This window comes from Crocuta crocuta, unplaced genomic scaffold (assembly GCF_008692635.1).
Source record: "Crocuta crocuta isolate KB4526 unplaced genomic scaffold, BGI_CrCroc_1.0 scaffold73, whole genome shotgun sequence".
Classification (NCBI taxonomy): Eukaryota; Metazoa; Chordata; class Mammalia; order Carnivora; family Hyaenidae; genus Crocuta; species Crocuta crocuta.
The window spans coordinates 5,302,213-5,320,676 of record NW_027529443.1 but is presented as its reverse complement, the minus strand read 5'-3'; the positions used below and the strand labels follow the sequence as shown (position 1 = coordinate 5,320,676).

Here is an 18,464-nt window from a genome sequence, read left to right as displayed (position 1 = left end):
TACTTTATGTCGTGGGTTTGTCAACAGTTGGCCAGAGCAGGGCTCTGGAGGAGGTGTGCTCAGGGCAGCAGCACCTCACAGAGCAGAGTCCTCTCGGCCACTGTTCCCGTTCCCTTCCTCCATCTAAGACTTACAGACTCTAGGGGTCCAGGAATCAGAACTCTTGGTTTTTGGTGACAAACCTGATTCACATGACATAGGCACTGTGATTCAGCTTGTGTAAATGGAAAACCCAGGGTCTCCCACCTATGGCCCAATGCACGCACTCAAGTCAGGCTGTCAGGTGTCTGACCTACTAACTCCCCAACTCTGCTTTGCCAGATAGCGCTCTCACTGGGGGCTTGTTGCTCTGCCCTCCACAAACACACAAACGTGGTAACTTTGGCATGGAAATCCGAGGCATGTGCTAGTTGACTTCATTCATTGTGAGTCTGGGGCTTTCACATACTCGAACCTGTAGAAAACAGAGCAGCTTTGGCAGACCACCAAGCAAGGTTTTGATCTCTTGCTAAATAAATGTCAGGCCAGTGCTACTTGGAAAGGGACTCACTCCAGACTGCCTTCTGGTCCTGTGACATCGGCTTCTTCAAGTCTTACCATGTGCCAGGCAATGGGTCAAATTATATATGTGTGTTATAGTCAACACTTGACTACATCCCTCATCTTCCCAACTTTACCCATTAGAGGAAACAGGTGCGGACAAGCTAAGTGGCTTAGCCAAGGTTGTGTGCCCACCAGTGAGGGAAGCTACCATCCAGAACCCAGTTTTGCCGGTCACCAAAGTCTGAGCTCTAGATACGCACCTTATTGTTGAGAACCCAGGCAGGTCCTCTGCTACTTTTTCTTTCATAGATTTTCTTCTTTCCCCAGCTTCGCTAGATATCTTAAGAGCACTAACTTGTGGCTTAGCTAAATACCTTAAGGGCACTAACTTGCATCTGTAAATTCTATTTTTAAACTTTGAACCCTGACATTTGCTTTTTAATTGGCTACTATGTTAAAAATCAAAACAGTAAGTAATCCAGTACTTGATAAAATTCCAAGTGGTAGGTAGTCTCTCTTTTCAGTTCCGATCCATCCTTCACTTAAGGTTTACACATGGAAGCATCCATTCCTGAACTGAGAGTCAGTCATTGCCACTTAAAACCCTTAAGGCTGGGGGGTTTAACTCAATGGGGGACTTTGCAGCTGGAGGGAACCAGCATGGTGGGGAGGGGGGAGCACCTTGCAAACTCAGACTCTAGCCCCGTGACTCCAGTCCGGAGTTTTTCTTGAGCCCTGCTGGTTACTGGTCATTTGCTTGGGTATCCCACAAACAAATCCAACACAGTCCTCAACTGAAATTCTATCCCCCTTCAATCTGATCCTCCTCCATTCCCTATTTGAGGCAGCAACTCCAACAGCACTCAAGCCAGACACTTCAGGCAGACCATAGGCTGGCTGCCTTTTTCATCTGACCAAGTGTTGCCATTTTTATTCCCACAAGATCTTTCCAGTCCATCCCTCTTTATCCCATCCCCCAAATCTGCATTCTTCTCATGGGCCCTTCCAGTAACTACCTTGTCCATGCCCTCAGCCCACCCTTTGCGTAGCCGCCAGCGTCTGAGGCCAAGTGTATCTGTGTCTTCTGCAGAAGACGCACCCACTGCCACCGAGTTCCTTAACTAGGCTAAGGCCCTCTTTAGGGACACAATCCCCGCCAGGGTCAGGAGCTGCAGGCAGCCCCACCCTGTAGCAAAGTCCCACACTGAGCAAATTGATGTCCCACCTGCCTTGGTACATGCCGCGCGCCTGCCTGCCTGGCCAGCTCCTGCAGAACGTTAGGAACTCTGCTCAGGCTTCACTGCCCGCCGGTGCCCGTCCCAAGTATCGTGCCCCTGCTTCTGCTCCGCTCCTCCCAGTTTCCACAGACTGTTAAATATCACTTTTATATTTTCATTTATTACACAATATGTGGTGTTTATAATTAAAGAAATACTGATTGACAGAATTAAGCCAATGTATTCCTACCACTTGGTAATCATTAACATTTCAGTATGTGTTTTAAAGAAATGGGATCATGATAAACATCGATCTTCCCACATAGCTGTGTAAAATTACTATTGAGCCAGTCTTCTATATGTTACATGTAGCATGAATTTTTTTTTTTAGTTTGTCAGATTTCAAACTGAACTGTGGAAAGAATAGTACAGTGAACAGGCATGCACGCACGCACACTCCTGTCATCTGGCCACCAGTTGTAAACATGCTGTGTCACTCTTTTTTCTCTTCTTGTGCTGAACCATCTACAAGTTAGCCGGGGACATCTTGATGCTCTACCCTCAGGTGTCAGCAAATGTCTGTTCCCTAAGAATAAGTTCAGTCTACTACATAAGGCTGTAAATAGACCTGACAAATTGAACATTGTTTTGTCACCTATATCCAGTCCAGTTGTCCCCTGAACATCTTGATCTTTTCCCCAGTCCTTTCAAGCTTCACATTTCATGAAGCTGCTGTATCTCTGGTCCCCTTTAATTTAGGATAGTTGCTTTTTTTTCCCCCAGGACACTGATTTTTTTTTTTTAAGTCCCACCTTCTCAATTGATTTCCTGGTGATGAGATTCAGGTTGATGATTCCAGCAAAACCTGGAGGTGACGTCTCTCTCAGTTCATCAGATAGGAGCAGTGGTGCTTGTTGGCACACCGCTGGTCCTGAACAGGACGTATCACACGGATTCTGTCTGTCTGTCTGATGAGATGGGGAGCTGAGAGCGGGGAGCGTGCCCAGGCCCCACCTGGCAAAGTGTGTCCCATCCATGGCAGGGGCATCATTGCTTCACTGGCTGAATGGGCGCACGTGCTGCCTGGAGGACACACAAGACTGAGGAGTGACATGGCAGAACCGGAGACGGAACGAGAAGCAGGTTAAGACCAGCCTTACAGCCATCCTCTCATCAAAGAAACTGCCCACAACAGATGCACAGATCCTCAAAGATATTTGCAGGAGGCCGTTAAAGCAAAATGCACACAATCCAGTTGATGCTGTTTTAATTCACACACTCTGGAATACATTTAGCCAGTTCACTGCTTACCTGTGGTGGCACACGAGTCTCTCAAAGAATTTTCCAGCCAAGTTCTTAGAGTAGAAACATCTTTGCTGTTCACACCTAGATCCTAAAGTAGCATTACCAAGGAATTATCTATGCATGACTCAGTGAGCTTTTTTCCCTGATTCTGGCCCTTTGGAGACTTCCCACAGCCCCAGAAGGACGTGAACGGGCACTGGTGGTGTACGGTGAAGACGGCAGCAAAGCATTCAGTGCCAGCCCCGCTAGACTTCGTGACCTCAAGCAGAAACAACCACAGATGTGTTTTTTGGCAAAATGTGCAGCTGCTGAGGGGCTGACATAACCGGAAAAACGATCTACCCCAGATGTTAAAACTATGGTTCATCCCAATCAAACTAGCCGCCTGCAGCCTGTTTTCTTCCCTTCCAGCTCTCCAGCACCCAGTAAGCAGGCAGTCTATTCCCTGATCAAATGTTGCTGTTAACAGTGAGGATGCTCCTTATGCTCCAATCTGGCATTTCTCCAAAACTCGTAAAGTATTAAAACATACATACACGGTGCGGTGTGATGACGAATGCCTGCCTCCTGTTCCTGAAAAAGCAGGCCTGTCTGCCAAATATACTGAGAGCGGCAGCACAGAAGGCACTGGTGGCACTGGGTGCCCCAAGGAAGGAACCAGGCCCAGCCAGGACTCAAGCTGCCTCCTCTCTCAGCCAAAAGATTCTCTCCCAGCTGAGCGTCCCTCAGACAGCCTGTACGCTTCTGACACTACTTCCTATCTGCCACAAGATCTCGCTTCCCCCACCTACAAACAAAACGTTCTGGTAAAAGTGGAGCAGTTACTTTGGCAGGTCTCCCACGAAATCTCATCAAGAGCTAGGCGACTGCTGGCTTCAACCCCGAGGACCTCGCACAGTGTTGTTAAGAATAAAAGGAACAGCACTGGTACTTACTGATACAGGACTTACAGACTGACTTCTGTGTCACTCTGACCTTCCAGGAGGAAAGAGAACTTTCTATCCTCCCCAAGTATTAAATTCTATTCATTTGGAAAGAGATCCACAGGACAGGGAGAGAAAATTAGTCACACATGCTGGTGTCAGCCGATACATCTGATAATCAAACTGATGGAGGCCAAAAAAATTTTTTCTGAGGCAAAAAGTACTTTTATCACTAATGCTCATTCCTTAAATTACTCATTAAAATTAAATTACTCATTAAAAGTAATGGGAAAGAAACTTATTTCAAGTATAATGCTAAAGTTTTCTTTAATGCATGAATGCCAAGGACTAGCCAGACACACCTTTAAACTATTAAGCAAATTCAATATACACAAGTACTTTTTATAGACACTGAAAAACTGAAGACTGAGAAAAATGTTGGTTTTACAGATTTATTTTCAAAGGGAAAAACACACAATTTAAATACAAGTCTAAACAGAATTATTCTGTCAAAGGTGGCAATAATGGCCAAAGCACGTTCTCACTTCCAGACACTTGCCAGCATCTTCTGAGTCTTCTCTCAATGAAAAAAAAGGGGTCTGGCAAAAACAAAGTAAATTCAGTGTTTCTTTTTGGTGCACTGACTTTCAGGGACTTTGAGGTGCTCAATCCAGGGTAACTAAAGTTACATATAGTCAATCACTTGATTATCCTAGAGTCTAAATAACAATAGCTAACGTCTACTGACAGGCTTCTTTACCATCAAGCAGGGTTGCAAGTGGCTTGCACACACCACCAAATTTCTCCATAACAAAAGCCTCAGGTAGGTCCTATCCTTATCCCTATTTTACATATGAGGAAACAGGCTCAGAGGCTAGACAGCCTGCCCAAGGTCACCAGACTTACAGACCCGGACAAAGCTGAGAATCAGGTCCAGTGTCTGACTCCAGAGTCCATCCTCTCACCCAGGAGGCCTCTCCTGCCTGATTAAGCGTCAGGCCATCTCACAGCTTCTGGGACAGCAGGCTGGGCTGGCTTCGGGTGGGTAACTCCGCTTCTGGGTTACCTTGCTCAGTGTTTTGTACAAGACTGCTTTTATGAGGAGGGCTGACAAGGAAGTCCTGTCCAAGAATGAATTGTTCACGGCCCGTCTCAAGGATAAAGATGATCACTAAGGCCGGCCCCCTTTGAGTGGCAGATAACCAGAAGGGACCTGTGTTTTATAACCAGTGAAAATCTGTCAAGCGTTTCCAATTTTTCCATTTTCCCCCAAGTCTTTACTGAAGAACTACAGACAGATTAATTCTATGGGAGAAAAACGTTCTGTAAGTCAAATCATTTACCTGGTATTTTATTCATACACATCCTTCTTATCTGCAATGTAATCTACAATTTCTTGTGGACACATTAACTTCTCAGCATCTGTATCAGGGATTTCAAACCCTACAAAGAAAATGTACAATGCATGAGTGTAGAAAAAATCCTTTAAAATTAAAAGCATCTAATGCTTCCTTACCACCCACAAGTGCATCAAAATTTCCCGGCAACCCTGAATCCCATTTAAGTTATGGGTCAGTTATGTTCTAGACAACAGTCATATAACATTGTGTATAACAGCTGGTTATTTTTTTAAAAGATATAATTCATATGATAGGAAATCCACCATTTAAGGTGTGTATAAGTCAATGGTTTTTAGTATAGTCACTGTACAACCATCAGCATTATCTAATCCTAGAACATCTCCATTACCATGTTCCCATCCTACCCCTGATCTGATCCCACCAGTGAGCATAATCTGTGAGGAGTTTTAATTGAGTTCTTCTCTGCAGGACAGCACAGAAGCCCCGTGGCTTCATTCAGGCAACTTAGCCAAACACTGTGCTGTGGAGCCTTAAAAGATCTCATATGCACAACTGTCTGAGAAAGCCGCGTGACCTGGGAGCGTGCATGCAGGACACCAGGCCTGTGTGTGTGCGTGTTCTGGGCACACCTACTTACTGCTCTGGGCACGGCCACTTGGCCCTAGCTCATGGGAGGTGCCAAAGGTGTGTTCACCTTCTCCACAGGTGAGGTTCTGCTTGAGGTTGAGCCCCCACCTCAAGCACCCAAGTCCATCCTCCCCCATCCCTTTCCTGGTCACTCAGCCCTTGGCACCACACCAGGCACCCTGTAGGCCCTGCACCAAGTGTGTTCTAATTGAGGGCACTATCCCTAGCATTGACTTCACCTGATGCTAGGTAAGCAGGCGTGCATGTTGGGGGGTGCTATTTCTATTTCTATATTTGATTGAAATCCCAATTTAGACTCCCAGCGTTTTCTCCACCTAAATCAAAAATTACACTGTGCAGACCCCAGACTTAGCCTTTTACCAAATTCGTCCTCCATGGCCATGATGATCTCCACTTGGTCCAAACTGTCTAAGCCCAGGTCTTTCATAAAGTGGGAATTTACCGAGAGCTGCAAGAAAGGAACACCAAATGCAAAATTCAGTTCGTGATGACATTTGTTTCCCAAGATAACATGTTATCTTGTACCAGGGAGGTGACAATGTCACTTAGTCATTAGGTAGAAGAGGTTTCTTAACATAAAGAGGCCATATTTTAAGTAGTAATAACTAGCATTTTATGTTTAACCTGTGCCAGCATTATATCTTAACTTATTCAACCTTGTTTTCAAATGTCAGCAATATATACAAGGTTAACGATGGATTTCACTTTATGTATTTTACTAAGATCTTTGATTTTTTTTCTGAAAACCTATCCTGGAAATGTATGTACGAAATGGTGTCTCTAATAACACTGCACTACATATCTGAAAATTGCTAGGAAAGTAGATCTTAAAAACTGTCATCATAAAAAATTTCTTTAACTCTGTGTGGTGATGGATGTTAACCAGACTTAACTGTGATCAATTCAAGATATATATCATGATGTTGTACACTTGAAACTAACATAATGTTGTAAGTCAAATCAGACCTCAATAATAAAAACCCCACTATCCTACGTATACAGCATATTCAATTTATTAAAGAGGGAATTTATGTACCACTGTGAGAAGAAACGCTAGCGGCTAAATTAAAAAAGCAAGGTGCAAAACAGTGTTTACAATATTCTACCGCTTGGATTTTTTAAAAAGGGTAGGAGATAAGGATCACATAGTACATAAAGTATACATACATGTACATACATGTGCACACTTCCTTGTGTATGTACTGAGTATCTCTGGAAAGATACACAAGAAGCCGGCTCCAGTGGCTGCCTCCCAGAAAGGGAGCCATGTGGCTGGGAGTCAGGGAGACTTTTTACTGAATATCCCTTTGGACCCTCTGAATTCTGTACCATTGATTAAATGCTCATTTAAAGAAAAACATTAAGCCACATCAATTACCTTTTCGGGGTCAATCTTGTCATAGAGTTTCAAGACATAAAGAACACGGTCCTTGATTCCCTCTAACGTCAAAGGGGGCGCATCGCTATACTGGCGGCATAACTGTGTGACTGGAACCTAAAGCAAGGGCAGGAAGAAAGCAGTCTTGAGAACCTAACACGCCTCAGGTCAGTGCACTGGCTCACAGATGCCTTCCATGGGGCTTTCAGCGCTTCAGAGAGCCGCATAGTCTGATTCTAACCCTGGCCATTAGGCCACTCAGGGTCACAATGCTGGGTCGTTGCAGAAGCCCTAGCAGTTCAGCAGCATAAAAATGGGCCTCCTTTCCCCTCAGAGCCAGGACTTCCCTCTCATCTGGCCCAGGGAGACTGCCTGCCACTAAAACCAGGTAGGGTCTGCAGGTAAGTGGAAGTCTTCTTGTGGCCCCTTCTGCAGGCCCACCCCCACCCCCCAGGCACTGCCACCTTTAACAGGCATGCCTGAGTTAAAGTAAGCCACCTGGGGGCGCCTGGGTGGCTCAGTCGGTTAAGCGTCTGACTTTCGCTTAGGTCATGATCTCGCAGTTCGTGGGTCCGAGCCCCGCGTCGGGCTCTGTGCTGACTGCCAGCTCGGAGCCTGGAGCCTGTTTCAGAGTCTGTGACTACCTCTCTCTCTGACCCTCCCCTGCTCACGCTCTCTCTCTCTCTCCTAGAAATAAATAAAACATTAAAAAAAAAATTTAAAGTAAGCCACCTGGAAAGAGCTGTCATGCTAAATGGAGAGGCGGCTCACTCTGAGGGCCACAGAGCAGAAGGTCTAAAATGGCCCTGGCAGTGATTACTCTGACATCGGCCAGAGCAAATGAACCAGCCACCAACCCAAAGGAGATGAGGGAGCCCGACAGTCCCTATAGTCCAGTCTGTTTCTGTTTCAGGGTCGGCTTGCCTTACTGCCACCTGTAAAACCATGAGGCTTTCTGGTTTCTGCCATGATGGGAGTGGTAGCTCAAATGTCTTTGGTACTAGCCTACTTGATATTCAGCTAGGTATCAGTGTCTTGGATGGATTCTTTCACCAAATCTGAAAAGAAGTCCAACTCACAGCTCAGCAGGCTTAATGCTGGGGAAGGTACTATGCAGAACAAGAGACACAAAACAGCTGTCTGACACTTCTGTCCACGATGGAAGTCCCTAACCTGAACTACTGTGTTTACCTTTTATTTTTTCACCTTTTCCTTTATGTTTTTTATTTATTTCTGAGAGGGAGAGACAGACAGCGTGAGCAGGGGAGGGTCAGAGAGAGAGGGAGACACAGAATCTGAAGCAGGCTCCAGGCTCTGAGCTGGCTGTCAGCACAGAACCCGATGCGGGGCTCGAACCCACAAACCGTGAGATCATGACCTGAGCCAAAGTCGGACACTTAACTGACTGAGCCACCCAGGCACCCCTGTGTTTACCTTTTAAAGTTTATTTTATTTTTATTTTTTAAAATAATTTATTTCTAGGAGAGAGAGAGACAGCGTGAGCAGGAGGGGGTCAGAGAGAGAGAGGGAGACACAGACTCCAAAATAGGCTCCAGGCTCTGAGCTGGCAGTCAGCACAGAGCCCGATGCGGGGCTCGAACCCACAAACTGCGAGATCATGACCTAAGCGAAAGTTGGACACCTAATCGACTAAGCCACCCAGGCGCCCCTAAAGTTGACTTTAAATCAGCAGTTTGGAGTTCTTAGGCAATTTTCCAAAGAAAGTGGGTTTGCGTGTTGGGGCTCAGGTCCCTGAGACTGACGGAGGTCTATGAAAATCACAATTAAAAATGCTGCTGAATGAACCAAACCCATATATGCCTCTGAATAAGAGTATTTATCTTGCAAAAGAAAAAGAAAAAAATCGCGTATTGAAATCAGGTTTAATCAGCAAGCTATAAAGAAATTAGATGACTTAACAGAGGCCCATGGGGGAGAAGAAGGGGGGTAATGGTGGGGGGAGGGAGGCAAACCACGAGAGACTCTTAAATGATGAGAACAACTGAGGACTGATGGGTGTGGGGGGTGAGGGGGAGATGGGCATGGAGGAGGGCACTTGTGGGGATGAGCACTGGGTGTTATATGGAAACCAACTTGACAAACTATTTGTAAAAAAAAAAAAAAAAAAGATGAGATGAAGAGCTTTACCGCTATTCACTCTAAGTTATTTCTGAGTACTTTCAGAGTTTAAGAACACTTACTAGTTTTGGCTAAATGTGTATAGTGTCCTTTCCTTTACGACTGCAGTGTGGGTTAAGGAGACCGCTGCTATGGGACCATCTCTGGGCATACTTGTCCACAATCACTAGAAGTCTCCACAAGCCACAAGTAAAAGGAAGCAGCAGAAAGGACTGAAGAGACAGAAAGGAGTTAATGGTGGTGATGACAGGAAATAACTTTGAGGGGGAAGGATCTGGCAGAGGTCTTGTCTGTGCACATCAAGAAGTGGTTTGAGGGGGGATTATTGCTGAGGAGGAAGGGAAATGGGAAGCTGTGCAGCAGAGCCCATGAGGGAGGAGGTGGCCGGTGAACGGCACATCTGTACACAACTACCCAAGTGGCCCACTAGGTGTCAGCACCGTCCCCAGCAGCACTGGCAGGTGCCCAGGCACCACGTGATGGTGATGAAAATAAAAGGGTCTCCACCTGGAGAGCGCACACCAGTCCAAACTGGGGGGCTACCGTGGGCCCGGCACAGGGCAGGCGGGTGCAGTGGGGGACAGCTCAGACTCTGGAATAAGACGGCCTACATTTGTACCCTGGCACTAGCTCTTTCTTACTAGCTGTGTAGCCTTGGGCTCCATTTCCCTCTGTAGAATGAGGACAAGTAGCAGTACAAAGCTCACAGCACTGCTGTGCGATGTCATTGAGAAAGCATACAGGGCTCAGAACCGCCCAGCATGTCCACAGTGAGTGCTCCCGGGGCCTGTCTAGGAGGATCGGGGTAATGACCTGCAGTCTGAGGCTCTGGTGGTAGTGTGGCCCCTAAGTACTTGATCCCACTCCTTACCTCTCATTCCCCACCCCACCCCGCACCCCGGTCTCTTTATGGACTTCTTACCCTAGGTTAGACTATGGTGCTGCGCTAGGCACTTTACAACCATCATCTCCTTCATTCTGACAACAGTCCCATTTTACAACAGGAAACTGAGACAAAGAAAAGTTAGGAATCCAGCCCCAGGTCTCCCAGATTGGCCTCCTGAAAGGAGGCCTCCTTCCTGCTGGACTCAGCTATTAAAAAAAAGAGGGGGGGGGAGGTGTGGAGGTTCCTCAGGAAAATAACAATAGAACTCCGCTATGACCCAGCAATAGCACTGCTAGGAATTTACCCAAGGGATACAGAAATGCTGATGCATAGGAGCACGTGTACCCCAATGTTCATAGCAGCACTCTCCACAATAGCTAAAGCATGGAAAGAGCCTCAGTGTCCATCAACAGATGAATGGATCAAGAAGATGTGGTTTATCTATACCATGGAATACTACATGGCAATGAGAAAGAATGAAATCTGGCCATGTGTAGCAACACGGATGGACCTTGAGGGTGTTATGCTAAGCGAAATAAGTCAAGCAGAGAAGGACAAATATGTTTGCACATAGAGGAGGATTGGGAGGAACTTAACGGAGGAACAAGGGGGAGAAGAAGGGGGGAAATGGTGGGGGAAAGGGAGGGAGGCAAACCATGAGAGACTCTTAAATGCTGAGAACTGAGGACTGATGGGTGTGGGAGGGAGGGGGGAGATGGGAATGGAGGAGGGCAATTGTGGGGATGAGCACTGGGTGTTATATGGAAACCAACTTGACAATAAACTATTTGTAAGAAAAAAAAAAAAGAGGAGGGGGGGCACAGATACCTCTGCAATGTCCCCAACAACGAACAATGTTTTTGGTGGTGTTTTCCCCAAGATCAACACTAAACAATTCTATGTGACTTAAGTCACCTCCCACAGCCATCAGAGAAGGCACTGTTTGCAGGAAAAAAGTGACTACCCTCCAGACTAGTAGAAACGAATTACCTGGTTCATTTCCCTCAAAATCCATCAGTCTCCACTCGGGTGCATCTCTAAGGGAACTGAGGAACCTCAGTTTAAAGAACAGAAGACATCTTTGAAGGCCAGCTCTTCCAACTGCCCCCACCTAGACAGCTCCAACCAGGTCACAGACATCCTGACATTGGTTTGGAAATCCTTACCTGTCTCCAGAACACCTGCTCATGGACTTCTAATTCCTTGTTCACCACCTGGCACTCTGGCCAGAGACCTGAGAGCCAACCTCCGCTCTTCCCTCTGTCTCACCATCATGTTTACTGGGACACCCAGCCTGGCCAATTGGGAGGAAAGATCTCCCTTATTCAACACACCTTGTTTCACATTTACTCCCTGCAACCCAGAGAACATCCACATTCCTTAGTGCCCTTCACAACATGCCTATGTCTACCTCAACTCGGGTGTCCCCTCCATTCCACCGGTGCCCGAGGGTCAACTGTAAGAGTGCCAGGCTCCTCCTCGCCTCTGCATGTGCTGTCGCACCATGACTTGAGTGCATGAAAAACTGCAGCCCTTTGGGGTGCTTGGTTGGCTTAGTCGGTTAAGCGTCCGACTTTCACTTAGGTCATGATCTCGCGGTTCGTGGGTTCGAGCCCCGCGTTGGACTCTGTGCAGACTGCCAGCTCAGAGCCTGGAGTCTGTTTCAGTCTGTGACTCCCTCTCTCTCTCTGACCCTCCCCTGCTCACGCTGTCTCTCTCTCTCCTAGAAATGAATAAAAACATTAAAAAAAAAATGTTAAAAAAAAAAGAAAGAAAGAAAAACTGCAGCCTTTGAGACCTTGCTCAAGGGGGGAGGGCGGCCGGGAGGCCGCTAGGTAGGTCCCTCTTCTGTGCTGTACACGCTCCATCCTCACACGTGGCTATGTCTTATCTTCACACACGGGACTGTCTCAGCAGCCTGCGAGCTGTACCTCCTATGCCTAGCACTGTCCTGTAAGCTGGAACTAGAGATCAATGAAATATGACCTCTAGCCTGAGAGAAGCTTATGGTCTAATGGAAAAGACCAACCTAAAGAAATTATTTCAGTTGTAATAAAAATGTAGCAAGAGCCATGACAGATATATTTGTAGGCTGCTTCAGGAACAAAAGTCGTCATTCAGTCCTTGACAGGCAAGGAAGAAACAGATATCAAACCTGGAGTTAGCCCTGAAAGGACAGGGACATTCAAGGAGGGAAGGTCAGGCCAAGAAAAAGAACTGAGGCCTGAAGGTGTGGCGGGTCTATGTGGGAAGAAACCAGTTCATGCTGCTGGAGACTGAAGGGTAAGGTGGTTCAGACAGGCTCTGAGGCTGAAGAGGCAGGGCACAGGGCTGTAGAAGCCTGAGTAAGACACAATAGCTGAGCTTTCCTGCACGAGCATTTTGCCTTCGTCTGGGTACCATGCCCCACAGCATGCTTTAAAAGTCCTCTTTGTGCTCTGGCTTTGAGACAGTTAATATTTGAGGCCTCCCTGGGTCAAGTATAAGACTTCCAGGTTCCATTTTAGGCCACCACCCTGTTTTTCTTACCTTCTGTTTTATACGGTCATATTTTTACATCCAGGAGAACTGCTTTATAGCTCATTTTAGGGGGCAGGGATGAGTCAGAATATAAATGAATAACTAGTCCCCCTGGAGCCGACATAGTGGATGGATTTAAGGAGAAAAAATTTAATGGAAAAGAATGGGTGGAATAAGCAATAAGCCAGATGAAATGAGCTGGATGTGGAATTTGGGGTAACTGGGAAATAGGCAGTAACAAACCAAGAGAATGAAGAGACAGACCAGGAAGGGAGTGTGGTAAGAGATCTTTGGAACTTACCAACATTAACGATTAGAAATGTCCCAACAGGGTAGGAGCAGAGAGACGGAGAAAGAAAGGACGAACCATGACAAACAGTGTAGAACATCTAAAGACCAGCGTCAGGAAATGAGCTGGCAAGTTTACCCTGAGGCCACAGAATGTCCAATGAGATGTTAACTACTGTCTTTCCTTCGTATCTATCTCTCCACCCTTCAACAGCTAGAATAAGGTCTGGCCCATAGCTATCCTGTTCCTTTGAACAAACAAATCTTTTCTCTCTCTCCAATCTGCAAAGGATGTAAGGTGGTTAAATGGGAGCACTTGGTCAAAATCACTTTGTAAATATAAATAAAATAGTTCTTTTGCTGTATATATGAACCAAGCAGAGGTAGTGGGACATCTCTGAGCACCCTGCCATTCAAGGTGTGGTCCAAGGACCAGAGGCACCAGGATCTTCAGGGAACCCACTGGAAATGAAGACTCTTGGGCCCTTTCCCAGAACCTATATTTTAACCCAACTGATCTGTAACAATCAAGTCTGCAAATTGGTGCTCTATGAATAGGGGCAATCGTTTTGCATTTTAGCCTACAATGGAAATCCATCTCAGGAAGAAAACACTCAACTCTACATACTGCCCTTTACCTCTTAACTTCAAGGTGACACTTTCAACCTTTTGATTTAGGCAACAGGACCAATGCCTTATGAATTAATCCATCACATGGTCAATAAATCTCAACCCTAGCCACAGGAAAACAGACACTAAGGCCCCAACTCTAGAGATGACTGATTTGGCCTGGGCATCCTTATCCTTATATTCTAATATATAGTCAATATTGAAATATTGAAACCACTATTATATTAAGTGCACTGCTTTGGGGGGGGTGGTGGTCTCAACTTGACCTTGAGAGTCTATTCTACCTCAAGGCAGTAGTTCTTGATCTTGGCCCAAACCCTTTAGTCACCTGGAGAACTAAAATGAAAACCCATGTCAGGGCCTCATCTCAGATAAGTAAATCAAAAAGCACAGTGGTGGGGAGGAGTGGGTAAGGGATTTTTTCCCCTTCTTTTAAGCTGCTCAGGTGATCTGAATGTGCAGCAAGGGTTGAGGGTTGAAAACTACTGCCCTAAAGAGCTTTTCTGCCTCACGAAGGTTTCATCCGACAGAAAGGCTACATACTACTTTTTTTCCTATCTTTACTTCAAGGAAGCGAGTGTACAGGCAAAAGGCACTACAGGGAGAAATCCCAACAAGAAATGCTCTGGAGAAGAGGCCAGAGGCCAGTGTGGCTTCCTTTTTGCACCTTGTCATTAGCTTTCCCCTAGAAAGCTATCACGGTATTTGTCATTATCACTACAACTAACGGAGACCAGTATTTTGAGAGCTCACCATGCACAACTACTAGGTGCTTTGCCTACTCTTCCTCTCAAAATCTCGGTGCAACTGCACAAAGTAGAGACTAGTACCCCAAATCTGCCGCTCCGACTGATGTTAGGAAGGTCACGGACTTGCTCAAAGTTTCGGAAAGTGGGAGCCAGCCTTCAAACCCAGGGGCGTTTGGAGGGTCTGTGCTCTGGCTCGTAAGCACTAGGTCACCCGGGCTCCCGGCAGGGGTCAACCAAACACCATGAGGGAGTGGGACAGGCGTAGAGGCAATGTCCCCCGGTCACCCTCGCCGCGGCTGGCGTGGCCCCGCTCCCTGACCCCTCCCCCCCAACCCCGCTCCCTGACCCCTGCCAAGCCCGAAGCAAAGTCACCACGAGTCACCTGCGCGAGCACCGAAGCAGGATGCAGAGCCCCAGGCCTCGTCCGGGCCCCCGCGGGGCACAGGGTGACGCTGAGAGGCCGGGCTGCGGCCAGCGTGGGGACCCGGGGGAGCGGCGCAAAGGCCGCAGGCAGTCGGCGGACACAAGCGGAAAGGACACGAGCCGCCATGGCTACGCCGACCCAGGATGCACTGCGCCGCGCCCTCCCGCCCAGTTTCCTCTCCGCCCCGCGCAGGGGACGCACAGAGCGGCGCAGCCGGCTGCCACTGGCCGTAGCGGCCCCTGGCGGCTCCTGGCGGCACTGCGCCCTCCTGGAGTGCGGTCTAGCTGTCCCGGGCGGGAGGTGACCAACTGCTAGCGCCAGAGCTAGAACCTCGTACTTACTGTCTTTCCCTAAACGCTAAGCATCAACTATGTCAGGTTCCTCCATACATCAGCCCCCAACCCTCCAGGTGTCCTTCCTCCCTTCCAGCCCTTTACACTACTGTCTCGTCTTCTCCTGTTCCCCGGGACCTGTACCGACTGCCACTTCTCTCATCTCCCCTATGTCTTCAACCTCCTGCTTTCTCCTGGCTCTTTCCCTTAAGCCCATAAACATACCGGTTTCTCCTTGTCTAAAAACAAGGCCAGGGGCCTCCTCCACTGACCTCTTGTATACCCCTAACATTACACTCCTCCTTTCTTCCTAGTTCAGCTTTTTGAAAAAAAATAATCTACACCTTCAGCCTTTATTTATTTATTAAAATTTTCTTTAATGTTTTATTTTAGGGAGAGAAAGAGAGAGTGCAAGCAGAGGAGGGGCCCAGAGAGAGAAAGGGAGACACAGAATCTGAAGCAGGCTCCAGACTCCAAGCTGTCAGCACAGGGCCCCATGCGGGACTCAAACTCACAAGCTGTGAGATCATGACCCGAGCCGAAGTCGGACGCCTACCTGACTGATCCACCCAGGTGCCCCTATTTTATTTATTTTGAGAGAGAGCACACATGGGCAGGGGAGAGGTAGAGAGAGAATCCCAAGAAGAACCCAACTTGGGGCTCGAACTCACGAACCGTGAGATCATGACTTGAACCAAAATCAAGAGTCGGATACTTAACTGACTGAGCCACCCAGGTGCCCCCCAAGGCTCACGTTTTCGGAATGGATGCACTCCAGAGGTTTTCATTCCCACCTGCATCCAGCCCTGGCCTCTTCTCTGAGCTTCCTTGTCCTATACCCAACTGCCTGTTACCAGATGATCTAGAAGCACTGGAATGAACTATCATCTTCCCTCTCGTGTCTTCTGTTTCAACTGCTGACACCATTACCTGTTAAGTCAAAAATCTAAGACTCCTTCCTCTCCTAATCTAATCATACATTCACTTAGCCCTGCTCCTTTCTTTTCCCTTCTAAATCTCTCTGCAGTTCAGGTCTTTCATTCCTACAGCCCCTGCCTAGGTCAGGCCCTCTGGCCACTGTCACACCCCCACCCTTCTCCTCTGTTGCTAGAGTGGGGCCTTATCACTCCCCTGGTCAAACCCTTCATCAGTCTGTACACCTGCAGAATAAAGTCTGGGTCTGCTGACGCGCGTCACAAGCTCCCTGCCCACCTTTCTAGCTTCCTGACTCCATTCTCCACAGCATGATCAATACTCTTGCCATGAGTTGTTTCTATAGTTTATGCCAAACTGTCCCATCTGCCTGGAATAGACTTGCTTCCACTCTTATCTACTTACCCTGCTAATTTGTCAGACCCCATGGAGCATTTCCGTATTGTGCTCACTGTCCACCTTTTGAGCACTCTGAACGCACCCTCTAAATTTGAGACACAGTATTTAATGTATTCCTTAGTGTCACAGTCCCCTTATTAGCCTGTGTACATCTGAAGGGCAGGGGCCTCACAGTAATCCTCTTCATACTTACTAAGACAAGTATGTGCTCAGTATTCATTCAACCATTACTGAAATGGAATTACTGCTTAGCTCTACTGTTTTCTTGACTCTTAAATTTTATAGATAGCATGTTTTTTCAGGCTTCCTGAGTAAATTAAATCTTTGTGAAAAGCCCTTTATTATCTCTATGTGCTAGCAAATAAAAGTATCTCATTTACACTGGAGACACTGGGAAAAGAATGAGTGTAATAAAGTTAAATCTCTGATGCAAATGTATCAGAGGGAAATCATGAAATTAGCAAAAACCACTCTAGTAAACACCATAAAAAGGTATCTTTAAAAGATAAGTAATTGTGGCACCTGTGTGGCTCAGTCCGTTAAGTGTTCAACTTCAGCTCAGGTCATGATCTCATGGTTTATGAGTTCGAGCCCCATGTCGGGCTCTGTGCTGACAGCTCAGAGCCTGAAGCCGGCTTCAGATTCTGTGTCTCCCTCTCTGCCCCTTGCCCTGCTCGCACTCTGTCTCTGTCTCAAAAATAAATCAACATTAAAAAAAAAAAGAGTAGTAAAAATAAGTTATATGGATCATGAATATACACTCTCAGTAAGAATGCTGAGCAAATAAATACTTATCTCATGGGACAAAATTTCCAACGATATCACCAGATTGGGCCTGTAAACATCTCTGTCTCTCAAAGTCACATAGGCAAAAGTGAAGATGACAGGCTCAGGACATACCACTATGTTGATTCAAAGTGACTCTAGGGACACCTGCGTGGCTCAGTTAAATGTTCGACTCTTGATTTCAACTCAGGTCATGATCTCATGGTTTGTGAGTTTAAGCCCCGCAATGGGCTTCACGGTTGGGATTCTCTCTCTCCCTCTCTTGCTCTTTGTCTCTCAAAACAAATAAAAAAAAACCTTAAAAAAAACATTCAAAGTGACTTTAGTGATACCACAGGCACTGAGAATCAAGGATGTAAAAGAACAATGGCATTTCTAGATTAGCATATTTTAATAGGTTTTGTATTACCTTTAGTAGGTATGTAAGAGCATTGAGAAGCTGTTACAAATAGCATGAGAAGTATATTGCATGTTAGTATACTAAGTTAACTGAAATTTACTCCTTTTCAGAGAGATTTTTTTTTTCTAAATAAAGCTTTTTTACTTTGAGAGACAGAGAGAGAGCATAAGCGGGAAAGGGACAGAAAAAAAGAAGAGAGAGAGAATCTCAAGCAGGCTGTCAATGTAGAGTCTGATGCGGGGCTCAAACCCATGAACTGTGAGATCATGACCTGAGCTGAGATCAAGAGTGAGACGCTTAACTGACTGAACCACCCAGATGCCCCAGAGAGAGAGAGAAAGAGAGAGAGAGAGAGAGAGAGGGAGGGAGGGAGAGAGAGAATCTTAAGCAGTCCTCACGCCCAGCATAAAGCTCCACACAGGGCTTGATCTCACGACTGGGAGATCATGATCTGAGCCGAAACCACAAGCTGGACACTTAAATGACTGAGCCCCCCAGTCACCCCTGAAATTTACTTGTCATGCAAGCATCACTGACTAAATATTCTAGTTACAAAATAGTTGCTCTGAGAAAGATCTTAAAAGGAGAGGAAAAAAATAACAG

The 18,464-nt window shown here is 46.6% G+C and overlaps 1 protein-coding gene across 2 annotated transcripts; it reads right to left on the bottom strand.

Moving 5' to 3' along the window:
* Positions 1–4,426: 4,426 nt before the first annotated feature.
* NDUFAB1 (NADH:ubiquinone oxidoreductase subunit AB1) lies at positions 4,427–15,163 on the bottom strand. 2 transcript variants are annotated; one of them, XM_077760491.1, is made up of 5 exons: positions 14,970–15,163; positions 7,376–7,492; positions 6,358–6,445; positions 5,332–5,431; positions 4,427–5,201 (listed from the first exon to the last, which is right to left on the bottom strand). In XM_077760491.1, exons 1-4 carry the CDS (start codon positions 15,135–15,137, stop codon positions 5,340–5,342), a joined length of 465 nt encoding a protein of 154 aa, XP_077616617.1. In that variant the 5' UTR covers positions 15,138–15,163; the 3' UTR covers positions 4,427–5,201; positions 5,332–5,339. The 2 variants fall into 2 exon arrangements, with proteins under 2 accessions (XP_077616617.1, XP_077616616.1); XM_077760490.1 differs by having other exon boundaries at positions 4,427–4,587.
* Between the last annotated feature and the right edge of the window lie 3,301 nt (positions 15,164–18,464).

What these genes read in the sequence shown, in the direction of transcription:
- NDUFAB1 (XM_077760491.1), bottom strand. Translation starts at nt 15,137, where the DNA reads ATGGCGGCTCGTGTCCTTTCCGCTTGTGTCCGCCGACTGCCTGCGGCC. An exon ending in CTGCTTCGGTGCTCGCGCAG is followed by an intron (nt 7,493 to 14,969) that starts GTGACTCGTGGT and finishes CCCTTGCTTTAG; the next exon opens with GTTCCAGTCACACAGTTATG. An exon ending in GGCCATGGAGGACGAATTTG is followed by an intron (nt 5,432 to 6,357) that starts GTAAAAGGCTAA and finishes TTTTCTTTGTAG; the next exon opens with GGTTTGAAATCCCTGATACA.